General features: G+C 41.4%; 1 protein-coding gene across 1 annotated transcript in view; it reads left to right on the top strand.

The window, feature by feature from the left end:
- aaas (achalasia, adrenocortical insufficiency, alacrimia) overlaps window positions 1-13,869 on the top strand; it is a 36,211-nt gene extending 22,342 nt beyond the window's left edge. The window contains exons 11-17 of the mRNA XM_084333978.1: window positions 2,101-2,161; window positions 2,721-2,811; window positions 4,069-4,162; window positions 4,833-4,900; window positions 5,187-5,268; window positions 9,596-9,680; window positions 13,654-13,869. Coding sequence (XP_084190104.1) covers window positions 2,101-2,161; window positions 2,721-2,811; window positions 4,069-4,162; window positions 4,833-4,900; window positions 5,187-5,268; window positions 9,596-9,680; window positions 13,654-13,809 — 637 coding nt within the window. The 3' untranslated portion in view covers window positions 13,810-13,869. The remainder of the gene's footprint in view (window positions 1-2,100; window positions 2,162-2,720; window positions 2,812-4,068; window positions 4,163-4,832; window positions 4,901-5,186; window positions 5,269-9,595; window positions 9,681-13,653) is intronic.
- The last annotated feature ends 246 nt before the right edge of the window (window positions 13,870-14,115 follow it).

Below are 14,115 nucleotides of genomic sequence, written 5' to 3'. Positions count from 1 at the left end.
GAGGTGCAGGCATAGTCGTAGTACCCTTGAATGAGTGTACTGAGAGTACCCATGATTTTTGCCATTTTGTTATCGTGAAATTGGTATTAAATTTAATTCTGAGTGGCATTAAAAAGTCTTAAAAAGCCTTAAATCTGACTGGGCTAAACCTGCAGATACCCTGTAAGTACCTCGGAGCCTACATATCCGAGGACTTGACATGGACCACACACATTGACAGTGTTGTGAAGAAGGCACGACAACGCCTCTACTTCCTCAGGCGCCTAAGGAAGTTCCAAGTCAGTCAGAAGATCCTTAAGAACTTCTACTCATGTACAATAGAGAGCATCCTGACTGGCAACATCACCTCCTGGTTTGGGAATAGCACTGCACAAGACCGAAGCAGACTACAAAGAGTGACACGTTCAGCCGAACGCACAATTGGAGGGGGGCTCCCCACCCTCCAGAACATTTACAACAAGCGGTGCAGGGGCAAGGCTAAGAGAATCATTAAGGACTCCAGTCACCCGAACAACTGCCTCTTTGAACTGCTGCGGTCAGGCAAGCGATACCGGAGTCTCAAGGCGAGCACAGAAAGACTCAGAAGAAGCTTCTATCCCCAGGCCATCAGGCTGCTCAACGAACAATGAACACTACACAACAACCATCAAACGCACATAGCACACACATCCACACGTACACACTCACTTTAAACAAACACACTGTAGCACCCACTCCCCACACTTTATAGCACACACTCACTTTAAACAAACACTGTAGCACCCACTCCCCACACTTTATATTTATTGATAAAGGATTGCACTACAACTCGTACACCTTACTGTAAATTGTACCTAAATTGTACCTCATCCCATTTCTGCTTTGCACTATATAGTATTGTATATTAGTACACTGCATAGTATTGTATATTATATGGTAACTCAGTTACGTCTATTCTGCATCGAACATTGTACATATGTCTATACTGAACACTGTGACCTCATTTTCTACTTCTAATTTACATGCTATACTATGTTATTTGATACTTATCTTGTCTAGCACAGTCTCTGGAGCGTAACAGTAAGAAGCATTTTGTATAAAAGTATTCTGTACTTCTGTATGACAACTATTAAAGAAACTTGAACTTGAAACTTGAATATAAAATCACACGAGTAATAAAAGAGAAACATAAAATACTATACAATAAAACGTTACAATACTGTACAATATACAAAATAACAACAATATACAAAATAACAATATACAAAATAACAGTCACAGTGTCGGACGTTAGTGGGTGGGTATTGCACTGTGGGTATTGCACTTGAGGGGTAGGATGTTGCACAGTGTGGGAGGAGGGGGAAAGGGTGAATTATTGGGGCATATTAGAGTTCAGGGTGGTGATGGCTCTGGGGAAGAAACTGTCTCTGAGCCTGTTTGTTCTGGCTCTGATGCACCTGTAATGCCTGCCCGATGGGAACAGGTGGAAGCCAGGGTGTGAGCTGTCCTTAGTAATGTACGCATAACGCTTGCAGCTAGCTGTAGTACCCTGACTGTTTCAATGATGAATGCTTTAAAAATAAAAAAGCTAACGTGCCATTTCTGGGGAAACTGAAGAACATTATGTGTGAACTTTTTCCTCAAGTGTCACGTAATCAATAATCAATTGGATTGGAGTACAGCAGCCATGATGGCGAGTGGGCACGGAGTAGCGTTGTCAGCGTGTAGCACTGAGGGATAATGCTCCTGTCACTTTAAACAAAATGGAAAGGACACTTAAAAGGAACGAGGAAAATAAAGGTCACTTTAAGGAAAGAGCTGATGTGGTTCTTGTATAGTATAGTTTAGAAATAGCAAGTATAGCATAATGATATAGAGTAAAAACTGTATATTGTATAGGAGTGTACATAGGACCCAGTGCCTTAAATCCATAGCTAACACTGTATTGCACTATCTCAGGACTTTAGCATGTCTATTATGTCTATTTATTATTTAGTATTATTGCACAATCAAAGCGGTCATGGCCACCCGCATTTCACTGTATGCCCTGGTATGTACAGTATGTGACAAATAAACCTCTTGAATCTTGAATCTCTTGTCTCTCTCTTCTTGTCTCTTCAGAGTTTGGGAGACCAGGATGTGGACTTGTGAGCGTTGGCCATGTTTGAAGGGGCGCTGTCAGGTGACGACATCTCTTGATATTATTTGTATTCAATGTTTTAACACGGATACAAACAAAGCAGACAGAACAGACAAAATCAAGACATCACGACGACAAAAAGAAAAATATATATACCCTCCCCCCTCCAAAATCTTTACAAATAAAAAAACAAGACAACCAGTCACTCCTTTGTGTCTCTTACCAGTGTTAGACATATCAAATCAGAGATTGATAAATATATCTATAATAGACAGTCTTTTTACATGGCTTTGTGTAAGGGACAGCTTCACAGTTGCCATTCAGTCCACATAGTCCAGATATAATCTTTGTACAAAGTACCATCAGGCCTTCAAGAGTCCCTTCAGTTGGTGTCTTTAGAGCAAGGAGCCGAAGGAAGAAACACCACACAACAAACACATAGCAAAAACAAACAAAAAACAAGGTGACAACATCTCAACCTGCTTTAGGCTCGTCTTTCTTTCTGTTCGCTAAATAGCAGTGCTTTTTGATTTAGGTCTGAACGTGGATGGAATTTGAAATTTAACTGAATTGATTTGATGTTTTTCTGATCGTGGATCAGTCGGCCTGCTGGAGTCCAGATGGGAGTCGCCTGCTCTTCACTGTGCAGGGAGAGGCCCTCATCTACGCCCTGACCTTCACCGACATGCCAGGTTAAACAGCCATCACACTGTGTCAAACGTACCACATAATATAGTAGAAGTTCGTAGAACTACTGGCTACTTCACGAAATAATTGCCGAAGTGAATGAGGTGAAGTACCTAGGAATCCTATTAGACAAGAACCTAACATTTTATAGACTGGTACCATACATTATGTATGTAAGAAGGTCAAGCCTAATTTAAACTGTTTTCGTTTTATTAGAAGGGATCTGTCGACTAAAGCTGCTCAACTTTATATGCACGCTATGATTCTTTCCCACTTGTCTTACTATATCACATGGTCACAAACCATACTAAAACCCATAACTATAACAGGCTATAAAGGCGGCTAGGTGGTGCAGTGGGCAAGGCACTCGCCTCCAATGCTGGAGACGCTGGGTTCGAACCCAGCACTCCACATTGCTTTCAGTTTAGCTGGTCGTCCGCACTAATACACATTGGCAGTATTAGGGGGAGGGAAACTGATGAGTGGGGATCGGGCGTTGTGGACAGCGACTCCTACAGGTCGGTTGGTGCGCCTGCGCAGTAGAATCAAGAAGCGACAGGGGCGGCGTCCCTCCAAAGCGCAGACCCCTGACGCTGAAAGATCGCGCCGCGCAGGTGAAAAGATGCGACTGCTGTTACCTCGAGTATCGGAGGGGACTCGTGCTATGTATGACTTAGTCCACATTGCAGCCGGCTTGTGGGAGGCAAGAAACAGCGTTCGAGACAGGGGAGGGTTGAATTGGATGATACGAAATTGGGATGGGAGAAAAAGTGGATAAAAAAAAAAAAAAAAAAGGCTATGGGCCGTAAATCAATGCGATGGCATCACTGCTGTATTTTGAGTAAACACAATATTTTCACGTTTGAACATTTTGTAATTTTCTGTAATATTAGACTCATTTTTAAATGTTTTCACAATCATCATCAAAACTTCTCCGTTAAAGGGGCAAACTTATGGAACTCTCTGCCTACTGGGCTGGCTTAAAACTGGAGTCCAATGTCAACATCTTCAACAGAGGACTCAAAGTATGTCGGAAATCAAAGCAGCAGTGATCGCATGTGTAGACGCGGACTGCTTTTGTTGTTTTGATCATGGACTCTTTTTTGATTTGTGATTTTAATTCTGTATTATACTGTTAATTTTATTCCCCTCCCTGGAGCCTCCTCCCTGACCTTCTGGTCTCCAGCGACCCCCATTTTGGGAAGAACTTCATTCATTGGGCAAATTTGACATGTATGATTCTCTCCGTCGTTCTCCACTAGGGGCGCCCTTAGGAACGTCAAGAGGACCAAAGGCGGCATCAGTGGTGGCTGACCTGTCGGAGACGCCCATCAACACAGCAGATGGAGATATCATGTAAGAAGTCTTATGTTAGGTGGTGATGCAGTTAACTAGCCGGTATTTAGCCTTTTAAAACCCGTTTTATTGTTCATATTTTTTGTGTGTATGTATGTGTATACATTTGTTGTTATTACTATTGTTTCTTGTCTGGGCGGGTGGGTGGATGCTATACTTTAAAGGATGCTATACTTTAAACAAACGAAACCTGTTAACTTTATAAGGGATAGCAAAGAGGGAAAAAATGGGAATAGTTCAACCATGGACAACTTGCTGTAGATTGTGAGCACATTTTATAATGTTGACCCTCATGCTGCAACTTGTTCGAATTCGATGATACTAATAAAAAGAGATTATAAAAAAAAAACGTTCACACAGGAGGGAAAAGACAGATTATTGTTAGCTTATTGTTTTTGTGGACCAAGCCTTATGACGTAGTTAGGATGCTGGCTTTTTTTGTGCCATCTGTGTGGAATAACTTCAGAGTAAAAGGCATCTTATATTGTATGCATCATAATAATAACTTCTCTAGCAGAAAAAGGGGGTGGGGAGGTGGTAGGCTACAGACCAACTGAAAGGCAATGAGAAGGAGTTCATTTTACGGCATTTCTAAATCGTGCTTTCTTTTGAGAGCATTTCAAAGTGGTCCTATATTTTTAACATCACTCTTGGTCTCTTGTGTCTTCAGGGTCGGTGGGGAGGTCCAGTCTATAGCTTGGGACCCACGAGGCGAGCGACTGGCCGTGCTTCTCAAAGGTCAGTTATTTATATTCTCCGCACACTCCTATCCCCTCGGCCTAAATGGTAAAACGCATTTATATATCTCTTTTATCCAAAGCGCTTTACAATTTTGTTCCTCACATTCACTCACACATTCACACACCAATGGCAGAGGCAAGGTGCCAACCTGCTCATCGGGAGCAGTTAGGGGTTAAGTGTTAACTGCTATATACGGCCTATAACTCTCTTTCCATATTTTCAATAACTCATGCTCCTATGTTTTCTTTTTACAAATGTGTCGCTCTTCTGCTCGTGGTTCCAGGCGCTTCTGAAGCAGCTGACCGCCCTGCTATGATCGCTGTCTTCAAGACGAGAACCAACCCCATCTTTGAGCTCTTGCCGTGGTGCGTCCTCCTTCACTCATTCTATACTTAAGTAGTTACTCACAGTGCATTCTGTGATGGTTTCATATGTGATTTCTCCCATTTGACCTCGAAATTGGACAAGAAACACTCTGTGAATTTGCACCTCTGTGTATTTTCTGAGAGGATGATTTATATTTTCTATGAAAATTCAGAGACTTGACTTGAATGCCTTTTCATAAGTCAACTAACGGAACGTAAACCAATCCCGGTCACCCTCTTTATCTGGGAACGCCCAAACCCAACTTCGGTCACGCCCCATCTTGCGCGGCATTCTGGATCTTTCCTCACAGCCCCACCAGATTTTCACGTCGAAAGGTAGGTGATATGAAATCATACTTATTTTAGAGTATATATATCAAATTTCATGAGTATTCATCTATATTTAGTCATCTAAAGACTACTAGATGTGAACGTTTGTACCACTGCAACGTTATAATTGTTCGAATGTGTTCGGGGCGACGCTGATTTCCAAGTAAAAGTAGCTTCCTGTTCCTTAAACACGAACTCCCACTCGCCCCAAGATGAAGTCAGATTGTTTGGTTATGTTGCTAGCATATATAGCCAGTGTTTTGTCCGACGAAATGTGTTGTACATTTGTAATCTTAATAAGAGATCTAAGTTTGTCTGAACGAGTGATGAACTGAGGTTGCGCGAAAATAATCGAAGGGAGAACAATAATTTTCGCGGGGAAAATAATGAACTGGTTTTCTCTCTCTCTCTCAATCTCTGTATAAAAAAACATCTGAAGCAGTGACAAAGTCCAGAGACAGCACAGCAGACACGGTAGGTTTGTGTGTGCTTGTTTGTTTCTCTACAGGTGAATGGAGGTGTGTGTGTGTGTGTGTGAGGCTGCCATGCTGAACTGGGTGAAGGTAAGGTTGTGTGTGTGTTTGCATGTCTGGTAATATTTCAGCATAATCATTTTGGTTTCATGCTCATTCATATTCAAGTTCATTAACAAAAGGCAAGATGTTCTTGATACCTTCCATTGTTCTGCATCTTTTCATCAGAATTTCACTCATATCCAACAAACCATAGCAATAAACTAAATTCATCATTGAGGTCAACAACCTCCTTATCCATATTCAAAAAAACAATTCAAATCTAATTTAATTTCATCATAAATCACTCACATAAGTTCCCTCCTAGCACTGTTTTTTTTAAATAATGTGCTAAATAAATCAAATAAAATAAACTCGTCAGTCGTACAATAATAATAAAGTTCATATTATTTTACTTTCTTGTTTAAAATATTTTTGTGTGTTTGCAGAGCATGCCTAATATCCGGCAAATGCGGAAGAGGGAGAGGAAGGTGCGTCTGTGGACCCAGGAGGCCATGGATCAGGCCATTGCAGAGGTCAGAGCAGGCAGGTGGAGTGCGAGGCGGGCAGCCACGTTGTTCGAGGTCCCTAAGTCCAGCCTGATCGACCGACTCAGCGGAAAGGTGTCTCTGGCCTGCAACATCGGCCGGGGCACCTATCTGACCCCTGAAGATGAGAGTTCCCTGGTGGAGTACTGCTTGTACTCTGCCAGTTATGGGTTTCCGCTGACGAGGTCGCAGGTCCTGGCCCACGCCCTGGCCATCTATAACCTCCGTCACCCAGGGAACCTAAATGATACAGCTGCACTCAGTCATGCAATCAGACCAGAGACCTGCCGGCTGCCGATAATAATAATCACTTTATTTGGGCTGACAGAGCCACAGAACAACTGCGTCTTCATTTGATCTAGTCTTGTCGATGAATTAGGTATATTGTTAGTAAGTTAGCCATGTAATAAGCGGGATAATGTATAGCTTTACTCGATCATTGTCGCAAAATAATTGACCTTCACTGACGTTTAAAACACCTCAGCGCTGCGCCTCGGTATTTTAAACTCCGTGTCGGTCAATTATTTTGCGACAATGACCTCGTAGCTATACATTATCCCTTACTTATTATTGGACCTTGGTATATTGTAATCAAGCAGCGTCATAATAATAAATTTCTTTTTAACTGCAGGTCACACCACCAAGAGGCAGAAGCTGAGGATCTGGCGGTGTGGCCGGTGTAAAAAGGCGAACCCCCCTGTGGACTCTGAGGGTTTGGTGTCGTGGGTCCAGTGTGACAACTGTCACAAATGGTTCCACACCATGTGTGTCCAGTGGGAGGAGGAGGAGGACGAAGATGCTAGTTTCTGGTGTTACTGGTGTTTGGATGAATGAGTGTATGAATGAGTGAGCGAATGAAAAAATTTATAAATATGTATGGTGTGCTGTAAATAGTTATTGTTCTAAGTTATGTTTATTGTATTTTTTATATAATGTTTATAAAATTTTATGAAGTGCTGGCTGTTGTGTTAAATTTGTCATATTTTTGTTGAAAACACATGTACTCACAAATGTTAATGTGACAAGTGATTGTGATTAATATTTTGTTTGTTAGACAAATAAAATGGGGATGTTGTTTGCTCCTGAGATGAGATGGTAGACAAACGACACTACCTTCCAGCTGACAGTAGATGGCAGCATTGATTTTAAAGGATGAAAACAGGTTCAAACAAAAGAACTCCATTTTCCAAGACCTTTTTTCACAGTTCACAGGTCAGCAGGTCGGTAAAAGTTGATGAAAATGCGATCTGAACACAGGAGCGTTAAACTATGAATGCGCCCTCACGTCACCTCAGTACAGTGACCGTGAATGGCCACCTAATTATCATAATTAAAGTGCATCATTAGCATTATGTTTGTTGTCTAAAGGGAACTAAAATGGTAAAATTTAAGTTTTTAAATGATATCCGCATATATAGGACAAATAAAACAGCGTTGTTTTGTAAAAAACTCCAATGAAAACGGCGCAAGGTACGTAATATTCGCTATTGTTATGCAAATGTGATAGAATCCTATAAAAAGGTGGACGCACTTGGGCACTGTGACGTTATACATCACGTGCTGTCTTCGAGTATTTTGTGTCCCTCTCATTATGTGTATTATATGTGTTAAGGGTCTTTAAATGGGTCTATTTGTCTTAACACTTTGAATGCCCATCACGACATTTCTCGTGTTATCAGCCCCCCCATTGAGTGCCCACGACGAGAAATATCGTTTTATTTTTTTATTAACGATCTGAATTAATATTTCATCAACCGAGTCTACCGTTGGTAAACCAGCCCCACCAGGCGCTCAGATGTGAAAAAAGCGCCCCCTATTGTCTCCCAGATGGTAATGCACCCTTTTGGAATGGACTCAATGAAAATGGATGAGAAAAAAAAACTCCGGAATCCACATTTTACTTCTCACGCATGTAACCGGAGCCGATCAGATTCATTGTGGACCCTCAGAACAGCGTGTAATATGTCTTTACAGTACGTAGCATTGGATCAATAAAAGGATAGATTTTTGGAATGGCGATCAGGAATTGGAATAATCTTTTTGGATACCATCTGATCTCAGGTAAGGAATCTATTTGACCAGTCTTAGGATAATCAGACCTGTTTTCACGGAGATATAAGCTTTTCCCCTATGTGTGATATGGCTGTTTGACTGTGCAAGCGATCAGGAACTAAGAGAATCTCGCTCGCGGCACAAGCGTGCATACGTACACATATACTATCGAATTATCGATAATCTAGCGTTTATTTGAAAACAATTCATAAATAGGCCGAAAAATGACAACGTTCTAGAATATTCCAGTTCCAGGGCGTTTATCACAGAATCTTTTTTTCTCTTGAAAACGAGGGCTTTTAAAAAATGCTATAAAACGGAAATGAACCGATAAAAAAACAATCCGCTTCGACAATGTTGACTGGAAAATGAGTAATTGATAAGCGACGGGCAGATTAGACACATAGCCATAATTTAAAACATAGATTAGGCGATATTAATGCTAACATTGAAGTGGATGGTGGGCATTCAAGCACTAAATGTGCGCCCCCTGCTGGGCACTGAAAGTGTTAATAGCAATAAAGGAATAAAACAAGTTTCAAAAGAAAATATTGTTCAAAAACCCCTAAATATAATTATGTCTGAGTGACGTGTGTAAATAATTATAGAATAAAGAACACCATTTGAAGCATGAGTTATTTGTCCCAATATCTATGCTGACTGGAAATTGGGAGACTTGATACATGGAATGGTATTTGTTCCAATATGAGTTCAACGTGTTTTATACAGAAGAAAGACATTTTTTTTGGAAAAAATATATATATATAGATATTAGCAAGAATTCAGAATTTCTTTCCTCATACAGCAGTCATTGATTCTGAAAACAACCAATAGGTCATGATATCACACTGTGACAATCCCTGTGTGTGTTGTGTCTCCCCCTAGTGGTTTTGTGCAGGGCGAGCTGGGAGCAGAGCCCAGCCTGATGCAGTTCCATCCAAACTTCCAGCACGGAGCTCTGCTCACTGTGGTCAGTCTGTCTACAACCTCCGCCGCAGACTCATCACATCCACACTATGATTTATTGCACTACTTTTATTCTGTCTATTTTATAAAAAATGTATATCTGCACTTTATGCATTGCTTTTATTTTGGTCAATTATCTGCTCATTTTATACCCGTTTATATTTATGCCAATTCTATGCCTAAGTCTATTTTATGTCTACATTACTGCTGTGAAGCACTTACGGCTGCAATTCTTGTATGAAAGGTGCTATACAAATAAAGTTTATTAGTATTATTATATGCGTTTAAAATGCGATTACCGTAATTTTCGCACTATAAGCCACACCTGAATATAAGCCGCAGCAGCTAAATTGAATGATGTGTACATATATAAGCTGCAGGTGTTTTAATGTTTAATTACCATATGTAAGGGTTCGTGCACAGAGGGGATTGTCGGGAAAGAGATGGCTGTTTGAGGAAGCTCCCATTTATTAACTTTTTTGTTTAAACAGTAACGGTAGCTAGGTATTAACGCCAGCTCACAGAACGATAGCCACGCTAGTTAGCCAGCCAGGTATCCATAGATAATCCATAGATTAGCTGCACCGTTATATAAGCCGCAGGGTCGAAAAATGGGGGGAAAAGCCACGTCTTATAGTCCGAAAATTACGGTAATTTCGATTTAATTAACTATAAAGTCTCAAATGAATTTGATAAAAAAATGTAATCGAGTCCCACCACTATGAGCCCCCTGAGAATGTGCTTCATACAGTAAAAAGAATAAACTCTGACTTCCGGTATGAGAGCAGACGGGTAACACACGTGCGATAGAGCTCCTGGTCAAATGAGCGAAAAAACGGATAAAAAAGGACCCGAAAAGTGATTAAAAATGAAAATGTACACGAGAAGTAAGGAAGAGACAACGATTGTGAAGGAAAGAGAAATGGAGAACACACGAGAAGAAGAGAATTTGAAGAAACAGAGTCCCCGAAGCGAAGCCGAGAAGAGACAGGCGGAAGAAGGGGGAGGTCCCGCCGAGGCAGACACGGGAATGCCAGGATGGGCCGTGGTCATGCAGGCCGGGATACTGGAGAACATAACAGCGGCGATAAAACTGAACACGGACACGATAAGGAATGATATTGGGAAGCTACGGGAGGAATTGAGGAAAGAACAGGAGGACTTCAGAGGTGAAATGAATACAGAACTCAAAAGGGTGGATGAGAAGATGGCGGAACAGGACAGAAACGTGACCGAGTTACAGACTAGGACGGCACAAGCGGAGGAATGGAACACAGAGATACGGAGGGTTAAGGTGAATGGCAGCTTGACGGATAGAATCAGATTAGAGAGGGCTACCAGACAGGGATGTTGTCTCTCACCGACGCTCTTCGCCGTTTTCATAGAACCACTGGCACAACTGATCAGACAGACCGAGGACATTAAGGGAGTAAAGATAAAGGGAACGGAATATAAACTAGGCCTATTTGCAGACGACGTGATAGTATACATGAGGCAACCAGACAAGAGCTTCCCGGCACTGATGGATCTACTGAAGGAATATGGCCACTACTCGGGATACAAACTAAATGTGACAAAGACACAGACCTTAGCATGGAACTATACCCCAACGACGGAAATTAGAGAACAGTACGGGATAAGATGGGACATGGACAAGATTAAATACTTAGGGGTGAACATCACGAGAGGGGTGGAGAAACTGTTTGAGGCGAACTATACACAGATAAATCAGAACATCAAGAGAGACTTAGAGAGATGGACAGTAATGCCCTTGGACTTCAATTCAAGAATAGAGGTCATTAAAATGAACATACTATCAAGGTTACTGTACCTATTCCAGTCACTACCGATACAAATACCACAGAATCAATTCAGGGAGTGGGACAGACTGATATCGAGGTTCATATGGGCGGGGAGAAGACCACGGGTCAGATATAAAACACTACAACTACCAAAGGAAGAGGGAGGGATGGCAGTACCCAGCCTACAAGATTATTACTATGCAGCACAACTGAGAGCAGTGACGTGCTGGTGTAACGACAGATATGAGGCAAGATGGAAAGACATTGAAAAAGAAGGGGAGGGATACAAGGTACAAGCTCTGGTGGGAGATAGGGAACTATTTAAAGAAAAAGAGGGACTATTAGATCCAATCACCAAATGCACATTGACCATATGGAACAAGAGTAGTAAAAACACACAAATTGGAGAAGCAGTCAGGGGTCCTGAGATGGGTAGCACATGACAAGAGATTCAAACCAGGGAGGTTAGACCATGGATTCAGAAGGTGGGAGAGGGGGGGGGCAACAGCGATATGCAAAATGATAGAGAAGGGGGAAATGCAAACACTACAAAAATTAAAGGAGAAATTTGGACTAGAAAACAAGGACCACTTCAGATATCTACAGATTAGAGATTACTATAATAAAGAAATAAGAGTGGACAAGGAAGAAGAACAGAATGGAATAATTAGGATGATAGTAAGGGCATACGAAGGAGGGAAAGGAAGGGTAATATCAGCACTGTACCGGGCTATAATGACCAGCAAGGGACACACAACCGATTATATAAGGGAGAAATGGGAGAGAGAACTAGAGATAGGAATAACAGGGAAGGAATGGGGGAACATATGCGAGGTGCAACATTCAACAACAGGATCGAGGATATGGAAAGAATTTGGATGGAAAAACATAATCAGATTCTTTATAACCCCAGAGCTGAAGGGAAAATATGCACCAACACAAAGAGCATGCTGGAGGATGTGTGGGAAGGAGGGGGCAAATCACACGCACATATTCTGGGGATGTCAGAAGCTGAAGGGGTATTGGGAGGAGATAGGGGAAGCAATGATCAGAATATTAGGATACGGGTTACCACAAACAGGACTGGTGCTTTACTTAGGAGACCTGACACACGAGGGAATACAAGGGGGGGACAAATATTTAATAAAGATAATGTTGATAGCGGCCAGAAAAGCAATAACGAGACTGTGGTACAAGGAAGACCCACCGACAATAGCACAATGGGTAGGAATAGTGGAAGAAATACAGGATATGGAGAGGATAACACGCATGCTGAGGTTACAGGAAGAGAAATTTGGGGAAAGATGGGGAAAGTGGGAGGATTATAAAGGGAACGAAAACGACATCACAGAGGAAGAACCAAATGCAACACAAGAGGGCGAAGGGTAAAGGAGGAAAGAAGTTCAAGGAGGGTCTCTGAACCCATGTCACACAACTATGCTTTAGTTAGTATTTTCTATTTTTTTTGGGGTATTACAATTGCTTTATGTTTTTATACTTTATTATTTATGTCTGTTTAACGGTGTTATATTAATATTCAGGGATGATGTGGTTTGTGTATGGGTGAATCAAAAGGCAAAGTGAAAGTTAATAAACAAAAACAAAAAAAAGGACGAAGGATAAGGGAAGAAAGAAGCTCAAGGAGGGTCTCTGGACCCAGATCACACATACATGCCTTAGTCAGTATTTAACATCTTTGAGTAGGAATTACATTTTTATACCTGTTTAAGGGAGGTACACAATCAGCCTTTGTATTAAGTACCTGGAAAACAACTGTAGGGGAACCAGACAACTAACCATGATACCCATGTAAACATTTATGTGCACTGTTTTTTTTTTTTGTTTTTATTGTGATGTTAGTTTTTTTTTGTAAGTGCTGTTTGTCTATAACTGTTAATAAAAATTTAAGTAAAAAAAAAAAAACGAATAAACTCCAAACACTATACAATATACAACCTAAAGTACGAAATGAAGTACACGATGCAAACAATGAGGTGCAAAAATGCAAACGTTTTTTTTAAGAATGCAAATTGCAAAAAAATTTGTATGGATGTAGTGCAAATCTTTTTGTAATAAATGGATCAAATATGGTGTAGTGTTTAAAAGTTTCCAATCACCCACCTGTTCCCAACCACCAGCCAGTGACTAAAGTGGTGTGTCTGTCTGTGTTTCCAGTGCTGGTCCAGTGGAAGGATTACCCACGTGCCTTTCTACTTCCTGAGTGCGGGGGTCCCCCGTCGCAGCATAGGCAGCAGCCCCCCGCTGCCTCACCCCCGGGGCAAGCCGTCCGACTTCGCCAACCAGACTCTCTACACGGAACTAATCTCTTGACCCCACAAACAAACACTTATTCCCCTTCTCTGCCATCACCTTTTGTGACTATTGTCAATAAATCTGTACAAAGTATTTCTGTAAAGTAAGATCTGTTTGGTGTCTTTTTTCGTGATTTGTTTTGCCAAACGGATGTGTCAGAAAGACATGATTGTTGGGTTAAGGCTCTCTTGGTGACCAACATCCACCTTGAACATCTATATGACTTATGTGTAGTTATATTTTCGTCTGGTTTTAACCCTCTAAAGCAGAGTGTTGCGCCCACGCCACTAGACATGTTTTACAAGACATTACATATCTTTGGAA

Source organism: Notolepis coatsorum (genome assembly GCF_963971535.1).
Source record: "Notolepis coatsorum genome assembly, chromosome: 17".
NCBI lineage: Eukaryota > Metazoa > Chordata > Actinopteri > Aulopiformes > Paralepididae > Notolepis > Notolepis coatsorum.
This window is presented reverse-complemented; position numbering and strand designations above follow the sequence as displayed.